Source organism: Alexandromys fortis, unplaced genomic scaffold, assembly GCF_014885135.2.
Source record: "Alexandromys fortis isolate MF-2015 unplaced genomic scaffold, M_Fortis_MF-2015_v1.1 scaffold_20, whole genome shotgun sequence".
NCBI lineage: Eukaryota > Metazoa > Chordata > Mammalia > Rodentia > Cricetidae > Alexandromys > Alexandromys fortis.
The window spans coordinates 16,723,620-16,745,980 of record NW_026067903.1 but is presented as its reverse complement, the minus strand read 5'-3'; the positions used below and the strand labels follow the sequence as shown (position 1 = coordinate 16,745,980).

The following is a 22,361-nucleotide window of genomic DNA, read 5'->3' as shown; positions in this document are numbered from 1 at the left end:
CTGCCAGCTAAAAAAAAGGTACTGAGCCACATGGCTAACATAGATCAGAAAAATGGGTTAATCAAGATGTGAGAGTTAGCCAGTGAGAGGCTAGAGCTAATGGACCAATCAGCTTTATAACTTATAGAGATTTATGTGTGATTTTCTTTGGGGCTAAACAGTTGTGGGGTACTGGGCGGGACAAAAACAACAACAAACAAACAGCCTGGCACCCTCCATGTTACAAGTATTCACTGAGAAGCTAGTCACAGAAGGAAGAATCCTCACACAGTGTAAGTCACAAATAGGCTGGCAGAAAGTAAAGTAGTCCTGGGGACACTATCATGGAGTTGTGGCAAGAGATAAGGTGAAGCAAGTGGAATTTAGTCAAGAAACTGTTCAAACAATGAAACAGAAAAAGTGTTCCTGTTGGCTTTTCTGCTGATGTGGTAAACTCCATGACCAAAAACTACTTGGAGAGGAATGGCTTTACTTGATTTAATACTTCATTCCTTATCTATCATTATTATGTGAAGTCTAAGCAGGAACTCAGGGGCAGGAACCGGGAGGCAGAAACTATGGAGAAAGAATGCTCACTGGTTCATGTTCACCGCTGCCGCTGCCACCACCTCCTCCTCCTCTCTTCTCTGTAAAGCAGCCTTGTCTGTCCTGGAGCTCACTTGGTAGAGCAGGCTGGCCTCAACTCACAGAGATCTGCCTGCCTCTGCTTCCTAAATGCCAGGAATAAAGGCATGTGCCACCACACCCGACTTCGGCTGCTCTTCTTACGCACACTAGGACTACCTTCCCAGGGTCCACACCACTCACTGTCCCCTATAAATCTCCAGTCAAGACAGTTCTTTGATGACATAGTCACAGGCCATTCTAATGGAGTAATTCTTCCACTGAAGCTCACTCTTCCCAGACAATTTTCGTTTGTGTCAAATTGATCTTAAAGATTAAGCAGGACCTGGGAAGGGGATTTCCAGTCACCGTGTGCTATCTAGAGTGCCTTGTGTTCTCTGAGTCACAATTACGTTGATGTATTTCCTCATAAAATTGTAAACATCCACACAAATGTAGAACACACGTGGAACTAAATGTTTTCGGAATCTTATTTGTATTACTTTAGGAATTTAGTGTTAAACTTCATTCTCACAGATTAACAAAATATGTGTGGATAGAAAAATTAAATAAAAAAGAAAGTATTAGATTTTTTCCATTTTAAACAAACCATGTTGCTCTATTGAGACAGAAGATTTAATAATTCTGTCATTTTTTAAATACTCCTAGGAAAATAAGTATTTAATAATGTATACAAGATAAAGTATTTCTACTTTAAACCATTATTTGTTTTACTTGTCTATCATAAGCAGAAAATTTTTTAGCCATATATTCTAGCACAAATGAATGCATTTTTCAGGGACATACTTTTCATGTATTATTTTTAGTCAAAGATTTTTGTCAAAATCATAAGGCATTTTTCATACACAATGTGGGATAATAAGTGTCATAGTTCTTGTACCACGTGCAGAAGGAATCAATATACAATTTCTATTGATATTCGAAGCAATAAGAGATCCAAGTAGAAAATTATATATTTTTTTGTCATTTAGAATGAAATCAGAACAGCCAGTAACTTGAAAATAAAGAATACGAGGAACACTGACATTTCCAATTCATAGTTATAATTAGAAAGTGACAGAACTTAAAAAAAAATGTGTGGCTTTCATAGTCTTCCTTTCTTTTTGTGATTTGCAGACCAATGCACAGAATTCTATGCCTATTCACCAAGTCTCCATGAGCCCCTTTTATCTGATGCCACCCTGTGAATAATAGCACTGGGTCTCTTTCCTTCTGCATGCACAGTGGAAGATAATTTATTTAATTTCTTGTATATTAGTTCTTTGGTTCTATAAAAGTGTTAGGAGTTGCCATGAGCTGGTTATAACTTTTGCCTTGATCATAGCAATAGGCCCTCTCTTAATGGTTCTGGGTATTTCTTGTATTGGTGACTCTTAAGACAGAGGGCTTGTCTGCCTGAGCTCTCCATCCCTCAGTGTCTCTGTCCCTCAGTGTCATCATCTTTCTCTTTCTCAGTCTCTCTGTAGAGAACATTTGAGCCCAAATGCCTCTGTTACTTTGTAGAGTATCTTCTCTTCCCCTTGTACTTCATTTTCCCTTGATGCCATCAGTGAGCACACATACACATGTCACTTTTGAATTTGATGCCCAAGCTTTGTCTTAGGCAGCCTCCCATTCTCCTCATGCAACTTTACACAAAACAATAATTTTCCATGGTCAAAAGAAAAAAATGTTCTTAAGAAGCTGTCCTGAAAACTCTACATGTGTACAAGCCTGCACAAACTTCTGATGGGGCTAATTTCATAACAGCGTTCTATCAGCCCCATTGTGTATGTGGCAGCCTGTGTAGAAATTAGCCTGATTTGGAAAATAACCAGGCTAACTAAAGGATAGTCTTTTTCTACTTCCCACGTAGATGTCTCTCTTAGGATTCTCATTGTTGTCTAGGTTCTCTGTGATTGTCATTTGTAGGCTGGTTTTCTTTGCTTTATGTCTAAAATTCACTTATGAGTGAGTACATATGATAATTGTCTTTCTGCGTCTGGGCTACCTCATTCAATACAATACATTCTAGCTCCACCCTTAGGTCTTGAGGAAGGCTGTTTCCTAATTTTCTATGAAATCACCATAATGATATCCAAAGGGGCTGTACCAGCTTGCACTCTGTCACCACACACAAAACTCAAGTCCAAATGGATCAAAGACCTCAACATAAAGCCAGCCACACTGAACCTCATAGAAGAGAAAGTAGGAAGTACAATTGAACGCACTGGCACAGGAGACCACTTCCTAAATATAACCCAGTAGCACAAACACTAAGAGAAACAATTAATAGATGGGAACTCCTGAAACTGAAAAGCTTCTGTAAAGCAAAGGACACTACCAACAAACAATACAACAGCCTACAGAATGGAAAATGATCATCACCAATCCCACATCAGACAGAGGTCTAATCTCCAAAATATACAAAGAACTCAAGAAATTGGTCATCAAAAGAACAAATAATCCAATAAAAAAAAAAAAGTACAGACCTGAACAGAGAACTCTCAACAGAGGAATCTAAAATGGCTGAAAGACTCTTAAGGAAATGTTTGACATCCTTAGCCATCAGGGAAATGCAAATCAAAACAACTCTGAGATTCCATCTTATACCTGAAAGAATGGCCAAGATCAAAAACATTGATGATAGCTCATGTTGGTGAGGATGTGGGGTAAAGGGAACTCTCCTGCATTGCTGGTGGGAGTGTATGTTAAATTTATAAAATTGGAGAATTTACATATACCCCACAATCACAGTCTATACTCAACTCTGTACTGCTCATCTATCCTAGATTTGGTTTATGTCTTAAATTTAATTTCTTGGTCATTGTGTCTATCACTCAAGCATGAACAGGATAGGTCCACTAAATTATTTCCTTACAAATACATTTAATTGACCAGAAAGTGCTGTCCACATGTACTAGATTCTAGCTGTGTTCAGGTTCTGAACTTCTCCTCTAAGGCCTCTGCATCTCTCCTTGAACTATTACAAAAGGTGGCTGATTGATTTGATATTGGTTCAGTATATGTCACATTCATACTTAGTTTTCTCCACTGCTACCAATAGCAGTTTCATATATACACATATCTGATTATGCTAATCTAATTAAACTCTATTAATGAAAGCCTCATAACTTAATGCAATGAAAATTAAAATTTATATCTCGACTCATTTATCTTGAATAAGGAAGTGTGCCTTCAAATCTTCATCTAAGATGTACTCTTATAATTTTCTGTTCTTTTCCACTCAGACTTTTACAACAAATCTGGTCACTGATATTTGTCCATTTTACCCACTAACAACATGACTTCACTATTTTCAACTCACCTAAAATTCTGTCCTTCTTATAACTTGCTTTTGTCCTTTCCACAGAGGATTTAATCCACAAATATGACCCTTTATTAAAAGATAATAAATAAGAAACATGGCCTCTGAATTCTTCCATTCACCTGAAGAGAAGTCTACTTTCTCAGTCAGAGAACTACCATGTAAATGCATGGCTAGGAAGAAGGATACAAGGAGTCCACAACTGTTGCTTCATGTCCAATAAAGCCAGGGACACCGCTGGCACCATTTTATTAGGTTCAACTCAAGTTAGGATTGACTTCCACAACTATAGCTGTATAAGCAAATTTAATGACTTCAAAAAGAGTGATAACTAAAAGCAATGATGTAATCATCTTCTAGCCTAGTATCACACTTTTAATCTCAGCACTGGTGGGGGAGCTGCCGAGGAAGACAGGGGCAGACAGATCACTGTGAGTTTGAAACTCTTTTTTTTTAATATTTATTTATTATGTATACAATATTCTGTCTGTGTGTATGCACGCAGGCCAGAAGAGGGCACCAGACCTCATTACAGATGGTTGTGAGCCACCATGTGGTTGCCGGGAATTGAACTCAGGACCTTTGGAAGAGCAGGCAATGCTCTTAACCACTGAGTCATCTCTCCAGCCACTGTGAGTTTGAGACCAACCTGGTTTACACAGTGACCTTCAAGACAGTCAGAGGTACTATTCCCTGTCTCAGGAATACAGAAAAAGTCTAAGTCTTAATTGGAAAGGACAACATTTGTTACTTTGTCCCTAACATCCAGAAGAGCGTGAACTTTGGAAAGAGTGAAGCCAGTTAAAATGGCATTGTGCAGGCTAGGAGAAAGCTCTGTAATACAGTGGTTGCCTAATATATGTGCAGAGCTTGGGTTCAATCCCCTGTGCTAAAATAAATAAAATGAGGCAATCTGTAGACATTTCAGTGGATCAAGTGGTTGCTTCATGAGCATAAGGATATGAGGCTGATCCCTAGCTCCTACATCAAATAGATTCAGCTGGATGCTCCTGACACCCCAGTGATGGTAGACAAAGCAGGAGGGTCCTCTAAGTTTGTTGTCCAGACAATGACCCCCAGCTAATGAGAAACCATGACTCAAAAAAAGGAAGGTGGACATGGGCTGGGGAGAGTTCAGATTCCTAGCACCTACATGAAAATGCCTGGCAAGGCCATGTAACTCCAGCACTAAAGGGCAAAGAGTAAGGAGGGTGACTCGGACTCATTGCTTACCAGCCTAGCACCTTGCTTCGTTAGGGACCGGGTCTCAAGGAGACAGAGCTGAGAATAGAGCAAGACTCACCAGGATCTTTCCAAGGTTCTGTGCACTCACACATACATACGCACACACACATGCACACAGACACGTGTGCGCATACAAGCACACATGTCCACGCACACACACACACACACACACACACACAAAACACACTCACTCACACACACATCACAGAGAGAGAAAAAAATGTAAGGTAGAGATCATTAGCAAAAGACACCTGATATCATACTCTGATCTAAGCATTTATGCCCTTAAATATCTATACACACCTGCACACACATGTGCAAATAGGAATGTGTACACCTGAATTTACACACATAAAATAAAATAAAGCTGTTTCAGTGTGTGGAGCTAAACATTTTACATCAACATTTAGTTTTGAAAAACAAGATAGTTAGAGAAGATCAGAAGTTTTTTGGGAATTATCATGACTAATCGTAAGAAAAGGCTCTTTACAGTAAGAGGATTTTTTTTAAAATAAAAGTTCATACATGGTGACACATGCCTGTCTCTCTACTGTGGAAACTGAGGCAGGTGGAGAGCTTAAGGCTAGGATTTTCAGACAAGCCTGAAAAACAATGATATTCCCATATGAATATATGTAATAAAATACTATATAATATACACTAATATTTATGTATAAAGTGAGTTCATGGCATAATCATTTATTGTATTGATGAATTTTTACTTTTATCAAAGTAATTATAAATCATTTTTACTATGGTTAAATCAAAACTAAAATACTTCTTGAAAAACGCTGATTATGCAGAAATTGATATTCAAGTCTATTATCAAGATAAAAATCTTTAACACATACACTAAGTGTCCTAAATTTTTCTGTAAAATGTTAATATCCTAAAGTTCAATACTTACAACTATTTGTTCTTGTATATAACATACCAAACATAAACATTTCAATGGCCAAACTACAGGAAAAAGTTGAGAGTAGAGATGAGATCAAATAGATAGACATACAAAATCCACCTGTTACTTTGAGTTTTGATTAGTAGAACATAAAGAGCTTGCGGACTATGATGGCATATGCAAAGCTTAGAAAAAATTTTTATTGCTCTAAGAAAACATTGGTTTTGTTTAATTTTCGTCATTGCTAATACAAACTTTCCAAAGAAATAGAAGAATTTAATTTTCTCCTCCGAGACTTTTTACTACTTCAGGTAATTTTGACGTTGCATTAAAAAATATTTCTACGATAGCTGAAGAGATTTTTTAAAATGATTTGAAAACACATTTCTTCAAAGGATTTTGTTATAAACATTGGAAGGAGACATTTCCCAGTAGTATCTGGTTCACTGTAAATGCTTCTGCTAAGCAAGTTGCTGCTGATCATGCATTTTAAGGACATTTTCATCTATTCTCACTAGGAGAATACTTATATTCCGAGGATTGAGTGCATCGTGTTACTCTGCAGAATTCTAACATTTCTTTAAAAAAAAAAACTCTTCAAACTCCGCATGGGAAACTAAAAGTTTACATATTCGATTTCTTCTCCCACCCTTGATGTTACCCTTTGTTGCTCACATTTAATCATCATTTCTACCCACACCTAAGAATGTGATAATAAAGCGGAAACCAGGGAGACAAGCGTGTCTCTGAAGAGTGTCCATTACCCTTAAACATTATAGTGTGAGGGTTTGGTGGTAGACTACTGTTCATTTCTTCTCTAACACACTCCAGTCCCTACTTGGCACCCCACCTATACCTTGATTCCACACTTCCTGGCATTCTAATAGTTCAGGCCGCATGCATTCCAAAACCAATAATAATAATAACTGGAAACAAAACTCAGAGTTGCTGATACATTTCCCTCTCTTCTAATTAGTCTACTTCCTGCAATATATGAGAAACATCATTTAACAAGGATACTTACTCCAGAGCTTCTGTTTACAGATAATTCCGTCTACGTGAACAGCAGTAGTCTTTCTATTATACACACACACCAGAGAAACTAGTGTATCCACTCCCACATGCAAAGTCATTAATAAATCTGTAACCAGTGATCTGAGTAAGAGGTGACATTTTCAGCCAATAAAACCAATGCCATACTTACAGTGGTGGTTGAGGGGGCTGGCTTTCAGCATTCCTTGGTGTTTTGCAGGCAGCAGGCTTCGCCATGTCCCTGACAACACACCTGGGGCGCATGATAGACAGCACAACGCACTATTAATTATAAAAGTGAAGAGCATTTCTGGCAATTCAACACCGTACTGAAAACACAATCTAAAGGCAAATCTTGGTGAGCCCCTTCAGTATTGGCATGGGACCCTGAAAAGGCCGTGTAAGGTGGAATTCTTTTCCTTGGATTTCCCACAGGCCCAAATACACCCACAGAAATTCTATGCTGGCCTCAATATCTGACTTTCCTTTCAGCATCAATGCAATGATCGTCAGCAGCTTTGCCCATAGCAGGAAAGCTATTGAAAGCTTTGGTCTCACCGTGTGAAGCCATCTGAGAGCTCAGAAATAGGAACCGCTGCTGTGTGGATAGGTTAAAAAAAAAAATCAAGCAGAATGTTCTGTGGCTTTGGCTGTCTCACTAGAAGATACGGATTCTTGTTTCACATCGTCAACCACCACATATGTCTTCCTGCTCATACAGAAAGAAATCTTAGAGGCTTCTAGATTCCCGCCCCCTTATTCCAAGTTCCCTTCAAGCTGAGGAGGAGAAAGAAATGAAGGGCAGGTTTACACGGGAAGTGTGTACGGGTTCATGTGCCATAAATCTTGAAAAGCCGCTGTACCTTGAGCCCTTCATCATAAAATAAATGCAGAAGGTAGACAAGATAGCTAAGCTCCAAAGGGCAGCAGGAGTTGATGATATTCTTACTCTCATGTTAACAGGGCTTAGAGCACCGAAGGGATCCATTGGCCAAAATCAGAAAACGCCTCCAGCTGAGACTGTACTTAAATGACTTAGATACTTCTCAAAGCTGTAAATCAAACACAGCTTTAAAGAGAGAAGCCTGATTATAAATACTGAGGCCTGACATTATAGAATTTTCTAGACGTAAATGCCCTGAGGTTCTAGGACCCCCAAGCATGAGCCCCGTCCCTCCCTAAAAACTTTCTTGGAGATTTGGCTACATTACTCAAAAATAAGGCCAATTATGTAACGCCAAGAGATCTCTGGTGAGGCCATGGTAATAAACTGTTTTGTCAGAGGAAAAGCTGCGTGGCAAAATTCTCCACTTCTGAAAGATATCATACAAGTAGACGTGGACACAAAATGTGCACACACAGACACACACTGCTCATTCCACCTGCAAGAACACTCAGAAATCAGTACGCAAACACGGTGAGCAAAGAAAGGAGTCATGTGAAAACCTCGACACTTTCCTCCTGGGATGAAGGCTAAATCTGGGCTCGTTGAATGCCCAATAGATGGTCAAGAGAGAACAGTGAGAAATACCCCCAGGAACCAGAAAGCCTTATGTTATTCTCACAGCTTCATGAAGAAGCTATTCATGTAGCGCCATTGCAGGAAGACAGCTGTTAGAAGCCATGGATAAGAATTTCTCAGCCTTGGGACTTCAGTCTCACTTTCACAAGGTAGAATGCCCAGTAACTTAAGTTTCATAGCAGTGGGAAAATCTTTGACAATTCTCACTCATCCCAAAATAGCATATGTAGCCTATTTGATCTACATGGGCTGGGTTCTGAAAATACCACCAACTTCGAGAATTTTTGAAGAATTTGAGAATCAAGATTCTGCTTTTTCTCCCTTGAGGATCAAGTATTCGTAGAAAGCTTTGAAATAAATCTACCACATGAAGATTTTCTTTCTGTTTGAAGTGACTGTTTTCTAAGAATCACAGAATATTATACACCACAGGTAGTTTTCTAAGCCAAACTTTAAAAAAAAAAAAAAAAAACTACAAAGCCATGCTTTTAAAAGAAAACTGTCATACAATGTCAAGACCCCGTGGTTTGGTTTTAAAACTTGGGGCATATTTCTTCCATCTGCACTTTCTACTCAACCTTTCTGGAAGAGAAAAAACTTGATTTGAATTTCTGAATTTTGAAGCTTCATTAAATCATAAAAATAAACACACCACTCTACAAACACAATACCCTTAGAATTGATTTCAATATAGATCCACATTTTAAGTTCTTTCCTTGTTTATTTTTGGTATTGGAGATTAAGCCTAGGCAAGCATTCTACCATTGCTGTAATCCCAACCCGGCTTTTCACTAAATTGCCCAAGCTAGCCTTGAACTCCCTCTGTAACCCAGGTGACCCTCCAACCTGTTACCTTATCGGCAGCTTCCTGAGCAGCAGGGATTAGAGACCTGTGCGACTAAACAAAGTTAACGTAGACATATCTCATAAGAAAAAGACAACACAACATTTCCTTACTCATCTTTACCCACAAGACATTCTTTCTGTTGATAGAGTTAGTTATCAAACCTGAGTTTTGAAAGAAGAAACTATTTGAGATTGCTAATCTTTCAACCAGTTTAAAAAGACTCTTAATCATGATGACATATATTCCTATACCTTTTAATCTGAAATATATTTAGACAAAGTAGCTTCTAGATACAAGAAGGTGTGAAAGACAAGACAGTGCAAAGGTTCCTCCACTTTTGCTGAGTCCATATTTGATTTAACTCGAATGCGATCATCTCAAGGAAGAATCCCATGGAAAATGGCCAAACTCTATTGTAGAAAGCCGAGGTCAGGATGCCACAGCTAATTTAGCTTCTGTTAAACTGTTTGCTTCTGCAAAGCCCCTTGCAGCTGCCAGTGAGATGCCAGGATGTATATTTACCTTCAAAAACCCTGTGCTCCAGAAACTCGGACTATGTGTAGGTCCCAAACACTTGAGTGTAGTTCCGGCTGGATGAAATGAAGACTTTCAATGGGTTACACAGTTTGTAAATTGTGTTTGAGTGGTCTCTGATGGGCTATCCATAACAACAGAAAAAAAAATATCCGATGCTCAGAACAAGACATACTGAATAAATAATATTTTCAAGGTTTTTGTTAGCCTTATAAGGTTTAACATTCCTTTAAAATTATGATTCAAATTAATCTCAGTTTAAAGAGTTGAAATCTTAGTATTTTTCACAGTATTAGTGTATAGAGCTGTTTAGCTCAAGACATTAGACACATTATAATGATAAGGTTCCTTCATTTTTTAAGAAATACAATGGTAGTTCAGTGTCTTAATGTTCTCTCTATGATTCACTTCAACTATATATTCAGAGACCACAAATCCTGCCATGATGTTCACTTCCTTTAATCTTTATAGTCGGAGCAACATTTTGAGACATTTGACCTCTAACTCTTTGTACCGTCTTCAATTACATGGTGAAAAAATCAGATCTGAACTCTTACCACCTTGTATGTAAGCATTCGCTTATGCCTTAAGCATCACTAAAGCCTTATGCAAATAAGGCATTCTGCAGCTACCTCTGGGGAATGCTCCTCCTGACCCCACCCTCAGCACTGCTGGGTTTTAGAATGATTGCAATCAATTCAAGGAATGGCTGCCAACTGCCCACTCAACCACTCCTGCCCTTCCATGCACATACACACAGGAGAGAGACTCACACTGCCACAAGCCAGCAGATGCGACCAAGGAAAGGCTCTCGTGTCTCCACACAGCAGCTGAATGTGCTTTCAGATACTAGAATATGTGAATTAAAGATTCTGAATGCTTTCAAGAAGCACAAATTTACATCACTTCTCTCTCACTCTTCTCCCTCCCTCCTTCCCTCTCTGTCCCTCTCTAGCCCCACACCCTTCGACTTCCCATTTTGGTGCTTGCAATCACTACCTTCAACCAGGCTTCTACATAAAACCACCATGACTACTTTATAAAGCTTTATCCACATTTAAACTTTAAGTTGTTCATTGTTTCATAGTTAACATCAAGCAGCCACTCCCTGTGCTCTAAGTTGCTGCTAACAGACTATAGCTGTTGACATGGTTTTAGTCACCTGATTTTCTTATTATTTGTGGAGACAATTCCAGTTAAACAGCACAGGAGAAATAAGTTAAGTTTATGCCAACTTTGGACAGGTTACTGGACTAACCTACACTTGCCTTAAGTGCATAAGAATATTAAAGTAAGGATGAGAAAATTAAATCTTTCAAAAACACAGTCTTCTCATTTGCTGGCCAGAGGCATTTTCATTGCCTTCCTTTCCTTCTTATCCTCAGAATATTCTAAGTTGTTCTCAATCACATCATTTACCACTAAGTACATAAATATATGCAAATTTCCTATCTCTATGCTGGTACTCCTTCTTAATCCCAGTCATACATGCAATTGCCTCTCTGGCACTGAATATCTTACAGGCAACTTAGCGGCAACATCTCTTAAGTGATACGTCATTCCTCCAAACCTGATTCCCCAGTATTTCTATCTTTGCTGGGAGTAAAAATCTCTCTCTAGCTATTAGGTCCAAACTTTGGACTTTGCTTCTCTTTTTCTAACACTCTATGCCTAGTCTACCATACCAGCTACATTTTCAAAATGAGTCTACAATCTGTATCTAATCTTCTCTTCTCTACAGACATCATTTTACTTTAATTCTGAGCACATGGTGTTCATTTGGAGGTCAGACAACAGCATGTTACAGTTGGTTCTCTCCACCATACAGGTCATGAACATCAAATTCAGGTCATCAGCCTTGAAAGCAAGCACCTTTACACACTGATCTGTCTCACTGACCCTACCCATGGATTTTTGATGGACTGCTCAGTCTTTACCCTTGATCTGGTCTTTGAGTTTATTCTCAGCACAGACTCAGACTCTTTTAAAAACTAAGTCATATATGACACCATTACCCACAATTTTGCATTAGCACCCCAGTCTTTTTATGACAAAATGACGAGTCTTTAAGGTATCTTCTAGCCAATCGTAACTTTGGGAGCTCACCTTCTGTCCTTCTATATCCCAAATATCCTCCATTCCAACATTGATCTTACCTTCTTTGCACCGGTCTTTAACTCTATCTGGAGCGCTCTCTCCTATACGACTAAACTTTTACATTTCTATAACTTGATTCAAGTGTCAGTCTTTGAGGTCCCCTACCCCACTCAGTCATCTCACTTCTATAGTGTGCTCCCCCTCAGCACACTGACATATTCCCAAGCATCCTCTTCATTTCCCTACCCTACAGAATTCATATCTCATGTTTCCCGCTGCTTAAAATGAAAAGTGGCTCAATTGTGGAGCTTTTCCAGCATACTTTTTTAGGCACTATAGATGTCAAACTTGAGTAACTAAGTTAACATGCTAAAGTATATGATTCAGAATAAACTAAATAGAACATTTTTTTGAAATTATATCACATTTCTGTCAAATATTTTCAAAATATAATTTATAGTGAACAGCATTATTATTTGAATTAGCACCACTGTTTGCTTTGATATAGTTCTCTTTCTGAACAAAAATTATTTCTTAGCATATGACACAGTAAATGGGAATAAATCTCTCTCTCTTCCTCTCTTTCCCTCCCTCCCTCTTTTCCCCCTTTTGTCCGTGTGTGTGTGTGTGTGTGTGTGTGTGTGTGTGTGTGTGATCATCAAGGCATTAGTATCAGGGGTCTTCCTCAATCACTCTTCACTATAGTTTTGAGACAGGGTTTCTCTCTGAACAGCTACACAGGCTAGGCAGTGCTCTCCAGGAATCTGCAGTGCCCGAGCAGGTGGACACAGGCACACAGGACCATGCCCCACTTTTTTATGTGTATGCAGAAGTGGGACTTAGATATTCATGCTATCACATCAAGTACTGTGCCAACTAAGCCAACTCTTCATCTCATGGGAGAAACAAAACCCTTCAATGACAAAGTCTTGCTTTAAATATTTATACAACAAATTTTAGGAAATAACACTTTAAAACTGTGATTAAGAAAATATCTTTTAGTTAAGAAAGAATGGATCCTTTGGCTTGTTCTTTTTCCAAACAGGATCTGAACTTCATATTCAACATTAATCACATACCAAAGTGTAGACATTTCATCTTTCACTATAAAAAGGTGTGCGGATATCCCACTTGATAGAAAAGGGAACTTAGAAAAAGAAGCTGAATACTTTAGAGATACCATTTCATTTCTAGTCCTGGGGAGATTTATCTGGAGGGTAAAAACACTTGCCACCAAGCCTGAAGATGAATAGAAGGAGGACCCAAGCAGAAGAAGAGAATCGATATCTTCAACCTTTTCTTTAACTTCCACATGTAAGGAATTTCACATTCATGTCTCCCTCTTCCCCACATATAAATGAGTAAGCAAATTACAATGTTTAAAATTTTGATACTGATAACCGGCAAGTGTTGTTACTTTAAAAAGCCAGGATTTGGATCAGTGACTGATATTCCCCATATATTTGCAGTTCTTTGAGGCTAAGAGGATAATAAGGTGTCTGGTGTCTTCAATAACCTTTCAGTATCAGTAGTTTATGATGCAGGTGCACTATTGAAAGCTTTTGAATAATCCCACAAATGTGTGTGTTCTCGAAACATTGCTCACAAGACCATACTCTTCAAATATTACAGTAGTATTGACAGCAAGAGGTCATATTAACTTAAGTAGAAATATAAAGTGACTTTAATCCAACTGGAACACTGTAAAATTTAATATGCAATGTAGCTCATCTGACATAAAGAAAGATTTATACAAAATCTATCAAAGATAAAAGATCAGTCACTTTAAGGCAGAGTACAATTGATAAAAATCACTTCACATATATTTTGCAACAACAACAAAAAAAAGCCTTCAGAAGAGATCTCATTCCCATTCACAAATTCTAAAAGAGGAAAAGCTTCAAAAGTATTATCTTAAATCACATTTCATATTAAAATTTGCATAGTGGTGTCAATTCCACACTGAAGAAATGAGAATGATGGGTTTTCCCCGTAAGATAAAGAAGGAGCGGATGAAACTCTCCACCAAGAGGAGAATGCGAATGCTGGGGTTTAAAAAGCTCGACAGAAGCTAGACAGAAGCAGAAACCATCAGGATCTCTTCTGCCACTGAGGCACCTTCTGGGAATTCTCAACAACCACATGGGGTTTATTTTAAGAAAACCACAAAGAGAGGTGAAGCTGATTTCTAACTATAAGAAAGCGAAACATCTGGCCATCTTTCACAATGAACCCCGAGAGTACTGACCTTGTCCAGGAAAGGCCAAGACATTGGTATTCAGAAAACTAGACAAAGAGGCTCCTAAAAGAGATGATTTGCTATTGAGATTAATGTAATAGTTAAACATTTGAAGAATAAAACTTGTTTTCAGAGACAGGGAAGGGAAGAAAATAATAAGAATTAAGTCTTTGCTCTTCGCCCTGCCCTAAGAGCCATCACTATTCTAACAAGTTCCATCCTGCAGAATCCTACATCTGTTCAAAGAATATTAGCATCATTTCCAATTAACTTCTTCTTTAAGATTTATTTAATGCTGGTGTGTGTGTGTGTGTGTGCGTGTGTGCGTGTGTGTGCGTGTGTGCGTGCAGGAGCCTGCAGAGATGAGAAGAAGGCATAAAAAGCCTGAAGCTGTGGCCTTGAAACTCAACTCTGACCCAAAGAAAGAGCAGCAAGTTCTCTTAAATGGTGAGTCATCTCTCCAGTCTCCCAAGCAGCCTATTTTTATCCAAGCTATTATGTTAACAAAATCAATGTATTTCCCCATTCACCATTCTTGAAATATTATAGTCATGTACAAATTTCATCTGATTTCATACCCCACACATATGTCCTCTCATTTGCATTTTCTTACTCATGTGGTGAATGCATTAAGAGTCAATGGAGCAGGGGGAAGCATCCAATATGTTGAGGCCCTCAAGACTGGTTTTGAGATGAGAATAGATAGAACCTGCCAATGTAAATGTCAGTGGGTTCAGGAAGGAAAAAAATGGCTCTGTAATAATGAAGCTGGTGAATGTTGATAATTTGATGAAAACCCGCATTGTGAAAAGAGGTAATGACAGAAGAGAGATGGGAAAATTCAAGGCAGAAATTGAAGCAGGAAGAGAGGAGGGTAAGGGCTGGGCAAAATAAAGAAAAGGAGAAACAAAGGAGTTTTTAAAAGAAACAATGTTGTAGAGGAGGTGGGGGTAGCACAGCAAAAACAGGTAATCACTTTATCAACCATCACCCTTGGATTGAACTATAGCTACCATCTCCACTTCTTCCAGAATGGTCCTAGAACGCAACACTTGGTGAGATTCATTTTGGAAAGGTATTGGAGAGTGGAACCACATCCCCACTTGCCCTCATGGCTCTGACTTCCTAGGGATAGAACTCCGTCTAACAACATCTCGGCTGACCTGTGCCAGAGGCCCAAGAAACTCTCTGTAGGCTGCCTCTTCTCCCAGCTGCAGCTCCCAAACAGTACCGTTTGAGGCCCTTAAGTCTGGAAAGCAGGAAGAAATTAGCAGTTTCCTATTTTATTTCACACAAGAGAAACCTTTTATCTTCTAGATCACATTTTGCTATGAGCACCCCCTCAGCGTGCTCGTGTGAGCATGTTCAACAGCATTCTGACCTCAGCTAATACTTCCTCATAAACCCACTGGAACAATCGAGGCAAAGTCTATCTAGAGACTTCTGAGGAGGTTTAAAGAAACTGTTGGGGTTTCTGTTTGTTTGTTTTGTTTTGTCAAGGAAAAAAATTATCCTGAAAAGTCACAATGCATAGTATTTAGGAAGAAAGCCAGGAACAACTAAAGGACATCTAATTTCATCTGGCAATGGAGGGAAGAGTCTGCACCAGCTGGCTAGACTTGTTGTGTTCCTCTGGAAGCCAGGGGAGATCATGCTTCTGTGCAGAACACATTGGACTCCATTTGCACAAGCCTAAGGCCCGCCCATTCATGTCCACTGAAAGATCTGGAAACCACTGCCTGTCATACCCACATTCATTCACAGAAACATCTTCACTCAAAGAAAACCATATACATTTTTTTAAATAAAAGAAAGTATATTGGTATAAAACCACACAATCTTATTGCAACAGTCATGGGCCTAACATCAGCTATCTTAAAGACAAAACAGTTTACAGTCTCTAGTGTTTTCATTTCATTTGTGGGTGTATTCACAGTTGATTTATTTGCCTTGTTGAGACTCGGTGGTCTAAACTGCTGGCTGTGATCCAGCAGAGCCAGAACGTGGCCTATAGAAACCACCATTGCATTGAAACCACCACTGAGTTGAAAGAGTGAAAGAGAAGACATTTTTCTCTCCAATAACACCACAATAAAAAGAAATGTCAACAGTCTCAAAGAGAGGCATACATCTTAAAATTGTCTTCAGTCACTTGAAAAGGCAACTCAGCAAACTGGGATGAATTTAGATGTGAAATCTGAAGAACCGTATAACTAGAAAATAGCAGTTAATAATACTAGCTGACATTCCTTAATGTTTCCAGTGAACCTTAGGGCATGGCATTCATTTCTTCATTCAGGTAATCCAATCAGACACTATACATTGTACTTGGTATTTTATGAGGAAAACAAAACCAGCGATATTCAAGTTACAAGTTGACTTGTAAAATAACACAACTCTTCTCAGAAAGACAAGTTTTGGAAAGTACATGATACCTGTGAAATATTTTTCTTTGTAATTTAACTGTTAGTAATAGCCACTGAATATAGTTTTTTTTTTCTTTTTTTTTTTTTTTTTTTTTTAGATAGAGAGCCCCATTTAGCCTAAGTTGGCCTCAAGCTCACCAGGACTTGAACTTCTAATCCTCTAGCAAGAATTTTGGTGTGCTGCCACACCTGATTTGGGCAGTACTGGGGATTAAACCTAGTGCCTTGGGCACGTAAGGCTAGTACTCTTCCAAATGAGCTACATTCCAAGTCCAGCAGCTATAATTATAATGGAGCATTTCAAATTGTAGGCACTGATGTTTAGCAGATTCTTCTGGCCATGCTTGAATGCTGTGAGAGAACAAAAGACAGTTGTTGTATAACAGTTTGCCATCGTCTCCGTGCTTATGCCGAACCTATGAAATCTGATGGCAAAAACAAGGAAAATGGATAGCAGTAAAGTAAAATGCTGGAGTTATTTTACGAGTTTTCCGATTTTTAGGGAATATTTTGGGGTATGGGTGTGGCTCTAAAAATGCCTCTTCGTCCCCAGTCATTTGTTTTCTTCTCATCTGGCAGCCAGATAACTAATAAATAGCTACCTAGAGAGTCCTCAACAGTTCCTTGGTGGGATTTCTGTGGATTTTAAATAGGCAAAATGAGCTGGAAAATGAAATTGACAAAGGCATTAATGAAATATTTCAGTCATTACATTCAATTAATGCTAACCAGTTTTGCAGCAGATTCACCTGCCTTGAGAATTAAAGAGTTAACGGGGCCCATCAGAGAAGAATGTGCGCCGCACTGTGGAATGTGTACGTGCCTAGAAAGAAACAGACACTAGTCATTCGTTGCAAATAAATGATAATTTAATTTGTCAAGAGACCACAATGCCTGCTTTACCTGAATATGATAAAAGGACAAAACAATTCAGCTTGACACCTTGGTAGCAACGCTAATGCTTGAATATAATTGCTTTTTGTCGTCATTTTTGTGCTTAGAAGAAAAGCAAATAAATACTGTAAATTTTTCTTGTATCTTTTTCACCCAAGCTGATGAAGTTATCCCCAGTTACTTAGGAAATATCCATTTAAGATGATCAAATACATAGAAAACAAGATTCCTCAAACTCACTGGGACCGAGGTACATCCTCCAAGCTTTCTGCTTTTTTTTTTTTTTGATATAGCAGAACTATCATGCCAATGGCTTTGCAGAGGTGACTCCACGTCGCTCAGGTGTCAAATCTGCATCTGCTTCAAACTTGACTAAGCACTGAGCATAAACAGTTCCAGCAGAAAGGGGGAAAGAGAGATAAGAACCAGAGGGAGAGAGTTTGCTGTGAGATCATGTCTCCTAGGAACATCAGAAGCTTCTCACATAAAGTCTCACTAACATGGCTGTCTAAATATGAGCTGAACAAAGACAAAAAAAAAAAATAGCATAGTAACATGGATAGGGTAAAAGCCACGAGGCCTCAACTCTGCACAAGAGCTGCAAGCACCTAAGGAACGTTGAGAGCAGGAGAAGCAGTTTTCCCCAAGAAAGAGTATGCCATTTGGTTATCTAACGCCAAATGGTCAGCCCGGAAAACATACATACAAGTAACATTTTACAAAGTAGGTTGTATTTATGTATTTAGGTATATGTATGTATATACGTATATGCATATAGCAACAACTAATGAAAAAAGAGACGATGAAATAAAAGAGATGAAGGAGGGTTACATGGAAAGATTTGGAGGAAGAAAAGGGAGAAATATATAATTATATTATAATCTCAGAAAATAAAAGAAATAGAGAAAAAAATTATCTTAGTTGTCTTCCGCTGAAATCCCCATACAATTTCCAAGATCTTCAGGGCACTCCATTTAGGTCACTGGTTGTAGGAACACAGTCCAGAAATGGAGTTTTATGAGAATTCTGACTGCTTGAAAGAAAACTCCAAGAAAGCAAGTCAAGTGTCTTGTGACCTCAGTTTCTTCAAAACATAAATTTTTTTTCTTAGACTGTGTTCTTGTGCCCCTCCCAGGAGTAGCAGATTAGAGTGGGTTGACTTCAGATTATTTATTACAACTGACTATTGCTAGTTGTTTATCTGCCTCTATGGAAAATCATGTTTGTTTGCTTGATTGTTTGCAGAGTGTGGCTTATCTGCCACGTGTGGCATGCCCTTTTGATTGTACACTTTACTCTCGTGACTCCTCTCGACCCTCAGGGTATAAGTTGTCTGATGCTCTTAATAAAGATGGTCATTGCCACTTCACGAGGCTTTAATCTGCCTCACTTAGCTTCATTCTCCCAGGTCCTGCCGCCAGCTCCAGCTGCAAACAGTTGATGCTCACAATCTCAGTGCTGCTGTGATGCCCTCTTCCTGGTTCTCTAATGGTGACTCTTCCTTTGAAAGATCTCTCAAAGTCATCCATTCTTACAGCTAGAAATTCCAGATTTATTTTTCCTTAATTGAAAGGCTGGAAAGTTCCCTTCAGACATTTTTTTTTCCTCTCACAGAGTCCAGGAAAGCTCTTCACGTTCCCTACCATGTACAATGCTTTCACAGCCGTCTTGTTCTGGGGTGTTTCATCCATACATATCACTTACTGTCCATCTCTTCCTCATAATTCCCAACATAGGTCATTCACCAGATAAGTCATCTTCACATTTCTAGAGCATGCTCAGTACGTTCATCTCCTTCCCATATCCCATTTCCCTTCCATCAAACTGTCTGTCATATCCTGTCTCTTAATTTCCAATCTTTCTCAAAAGTCAACTCAGATATCCAGAACTCCATGATGACTTCCAACCTTAGCACTCTGAGTAATATTTTACAAGTATCTTCTAAAAACCCAGATCATATATAGGCAAGAAATATTATACTTAATAACATCAGCCTAAATACTGGGAAGAAACTGAAAATCTTTACTTGAAAACAGGACAGATATCAGTATGGTTTTCTAAAGTCTCACTGGAATGCCTGAGCAATCATGACATCTGTATGAGTTGTTTAAAAAGGCCAGTGTAACTGATGAACAGTCAATGTTTAGAGACACCTGTTCTATGACACACTCCATGCCAATTGTTATAATCACAACCTGCAAGCAAGTTAGTCGGCCCATCAGTCACAGCCATGAGCATAATAATAACTCACATCCGTCTAGTTTTTATAATAGAAACTTGCTAATTCACTTTGCATTCGCTAACTCATTTGATCATGACACCAACTCCGTGTGATGAGCAGATAGGAAACCACTCCTTGGCATGGCATTTACACTGACCTGTTTTGTAGATTTCTCAGAGTATTAGTTGAATGATTAGACCCCTATAATATTGCTATAGTATTTTATTTTGTTGAAGCTATTTAAATTAATTTTACTTAAAAACTATCTTTAAATATAATTAAGATAATATTAGGGTGCACTGTTCTTCCCTAATTCAAAGACAAGTGCATCTTGTCATGTAGTGTCAGTCCCAACTCTGACACATGATGGTGAAGGTCAGAGTGAAGAGCTTTTCGGCACCATATTAGGCACTTCAACTCTGCCAAAGTTATTGCCATTAATGACCCTTCATTGACCTCAACTACATGGTCTACATGTTCTGGTATGGTTCTACTCATGACAAGTTCCATGACACAATCAAGGCTGAGAAGGGGAAACTTGTCATTAACAAGAAGGCTCTCTCCATCTTCCAGAAAGAAGATCCCACCAACATCAAATGGGATGATACTGGTGCCCACTATGTTGTGGAGCCTACTGATGTCTTCATCACCATGGAGATGGCTGGGGCTCACTTAAAGAGGGAGGCAAAGGGTCAGTCATCATGTCTGTCCCTTCTACTGATGATCCTATGATTGTGAAAGGTGTGGACCATGAGAAATATGACTACTTACTCAAGATTGTCAGCAGTGCTTTCTGCACCATCAAATGTTTAGTGTTCCTGGCCATGCCATCACTGCCACTCAGAAGACTGTAGATGTCCCCTTTCAGAAGCTATGGCATGATGGCCATGGTGCTGCTCAGGACATCATCTCTGCATCCACTTGTACTACCAAGATTGTGGGCATGGTCTTCCCATAGCTGAATAATGAACTTGACATGGCCTTCCATGGTCCTATCTGCAATGTGTCCATCCTTGATCTGACATGCCGACTTCAGAAAGGTACCAGATGACATCAAGAAGGTGATAAAGCAGGTACTGGAGGTTCCACTAAAGGGCATCCTGGGTTACACTGAGGACTAAGTTGTCATCTGAGACTTCAGAAGTAATGATCACTCTTCCTGCTTTTGATGCTGAGGCCGGCATTGCTCTGAATGACAGCTTTGTAAAGTTCATTTCTTGGTAAGACAACGAATATAGTTAGAGCAAAGGGTGGTAGATCTCATAACCTCCAAGAGGTAAGAAGACCTGGACTATCACTTCAGCAATAATGAAGAGGAAGACAAAGACCCTCAGCTACTAAGGAGTCTTGTCCCAACTCAGCCTGCAACACTGCCTCTCACTGTTTCTATCCCAAACCCCAGGGAGAATGGGAAGGGCTTAGAGAGGCCCACTCTCTTGAATACCACCAACAAAGTTCACTGCACCCACAAAAATAATATTTAAGTATAGAATTAAGAACGCAGTCAAGACTGTGCCTTTTTCAACCATCTGTTAAGTATAAAGTATATTTATAAAAATCAGATTCCAGTTTCTTACACTTTTAAAATGTCTGTACACTGTTGAGTGACTTAATGTTCTCAGAGGTTATAATCACAGCTATACTATTGTGTATATGACTAATGCTCATGTTGTTTTTGGGCAGTACTCATAGAATTACAACTAACTCTACAGCCCATTGAGTGCCCAGCTCCCAGTTATAGATCCACATATGCAGAAACACATTGGAGATTATAAAACGGTAAGATTGGAGTTTGTCTTCTTCTCTATCCAAGCAAACCTAAAGCCACAGATAATTTGCCTTGACATAGTTAATTCTATAGTTAAATATCTCCAACTGCTGGATTATTCTTCCGCAGTGTTTGCAGAAGGAAGGCTGACCTATGTAACTTGAGGACATTGATCCCACTACTGACAGCAGGAATCCTACATGAACAGCTGCATGGGGGGCGGGGGGAGGGGGCTCGGCCACCTTTGTCATACAATGGCCTGCACACGCCTGGGTTTGGGGTTCTTAGCTCCCCTTTATTGTTTCTTCTCTTGTTTTTGATCAGTCGTTCAATTCTTTCTCACTAAACAAGTACCCCAGAAACCTAAATTCTAGGCACGGTTCTTTCAACTAACTAGTCTCTTAAAAGGTGACATCCTTTGTTGAACAGTATTGTCATTCTCAGTCCACAGGGAGGAATACAAACACAAATTTTACAGCATTTTTTAATGGCCAGGTCACATACAATGACTAACAGACAAAAGCAATATTCAGGGGAAATCAGTTACTTCCTGAGACTCTTATACATTAGAATCCTGTGAAGGGGTTTTCTTTGTCCTCTTTGTCCCAAGCCAGACTGAAAAAGCTGGAATTTGGATTTAGGAATTTTAATCCAATTAGTCCCCCATTTGATTATAATGTGTCATTCTGGCATTTGGGAAAGGCTGG

The 22,361-nt window shown here is 39.0% G+C and overlaps 1 protein-coding gene across 7 annotated transcripts in view; it reads right to left on the bottom strand.

Annotated features, from left to right (window-relative positions):
• The window catches only part of Rims1 (regulating synaptic membrane exocytosis 1), a 472,082-nt gene that overhangs the window by 381,340 nt on the left and 68,381 nt on the right, over positions 1–22,361 (bottom strand). For all 7 annotated transcript variants that reach the window (XM_050134523.1, XM_050134524.1, XM_050134525.1 and 4 more), the window contains exon 2: positions 7,279–7,359. In XM_050134523.1, the coding sequence (XP_049990480.1) occupies positions 7,279–7,359 (81 nt within the window). The remainder of the gene's footprint in view (positions 1–7,278; positions 7,360–22,361) is intronic.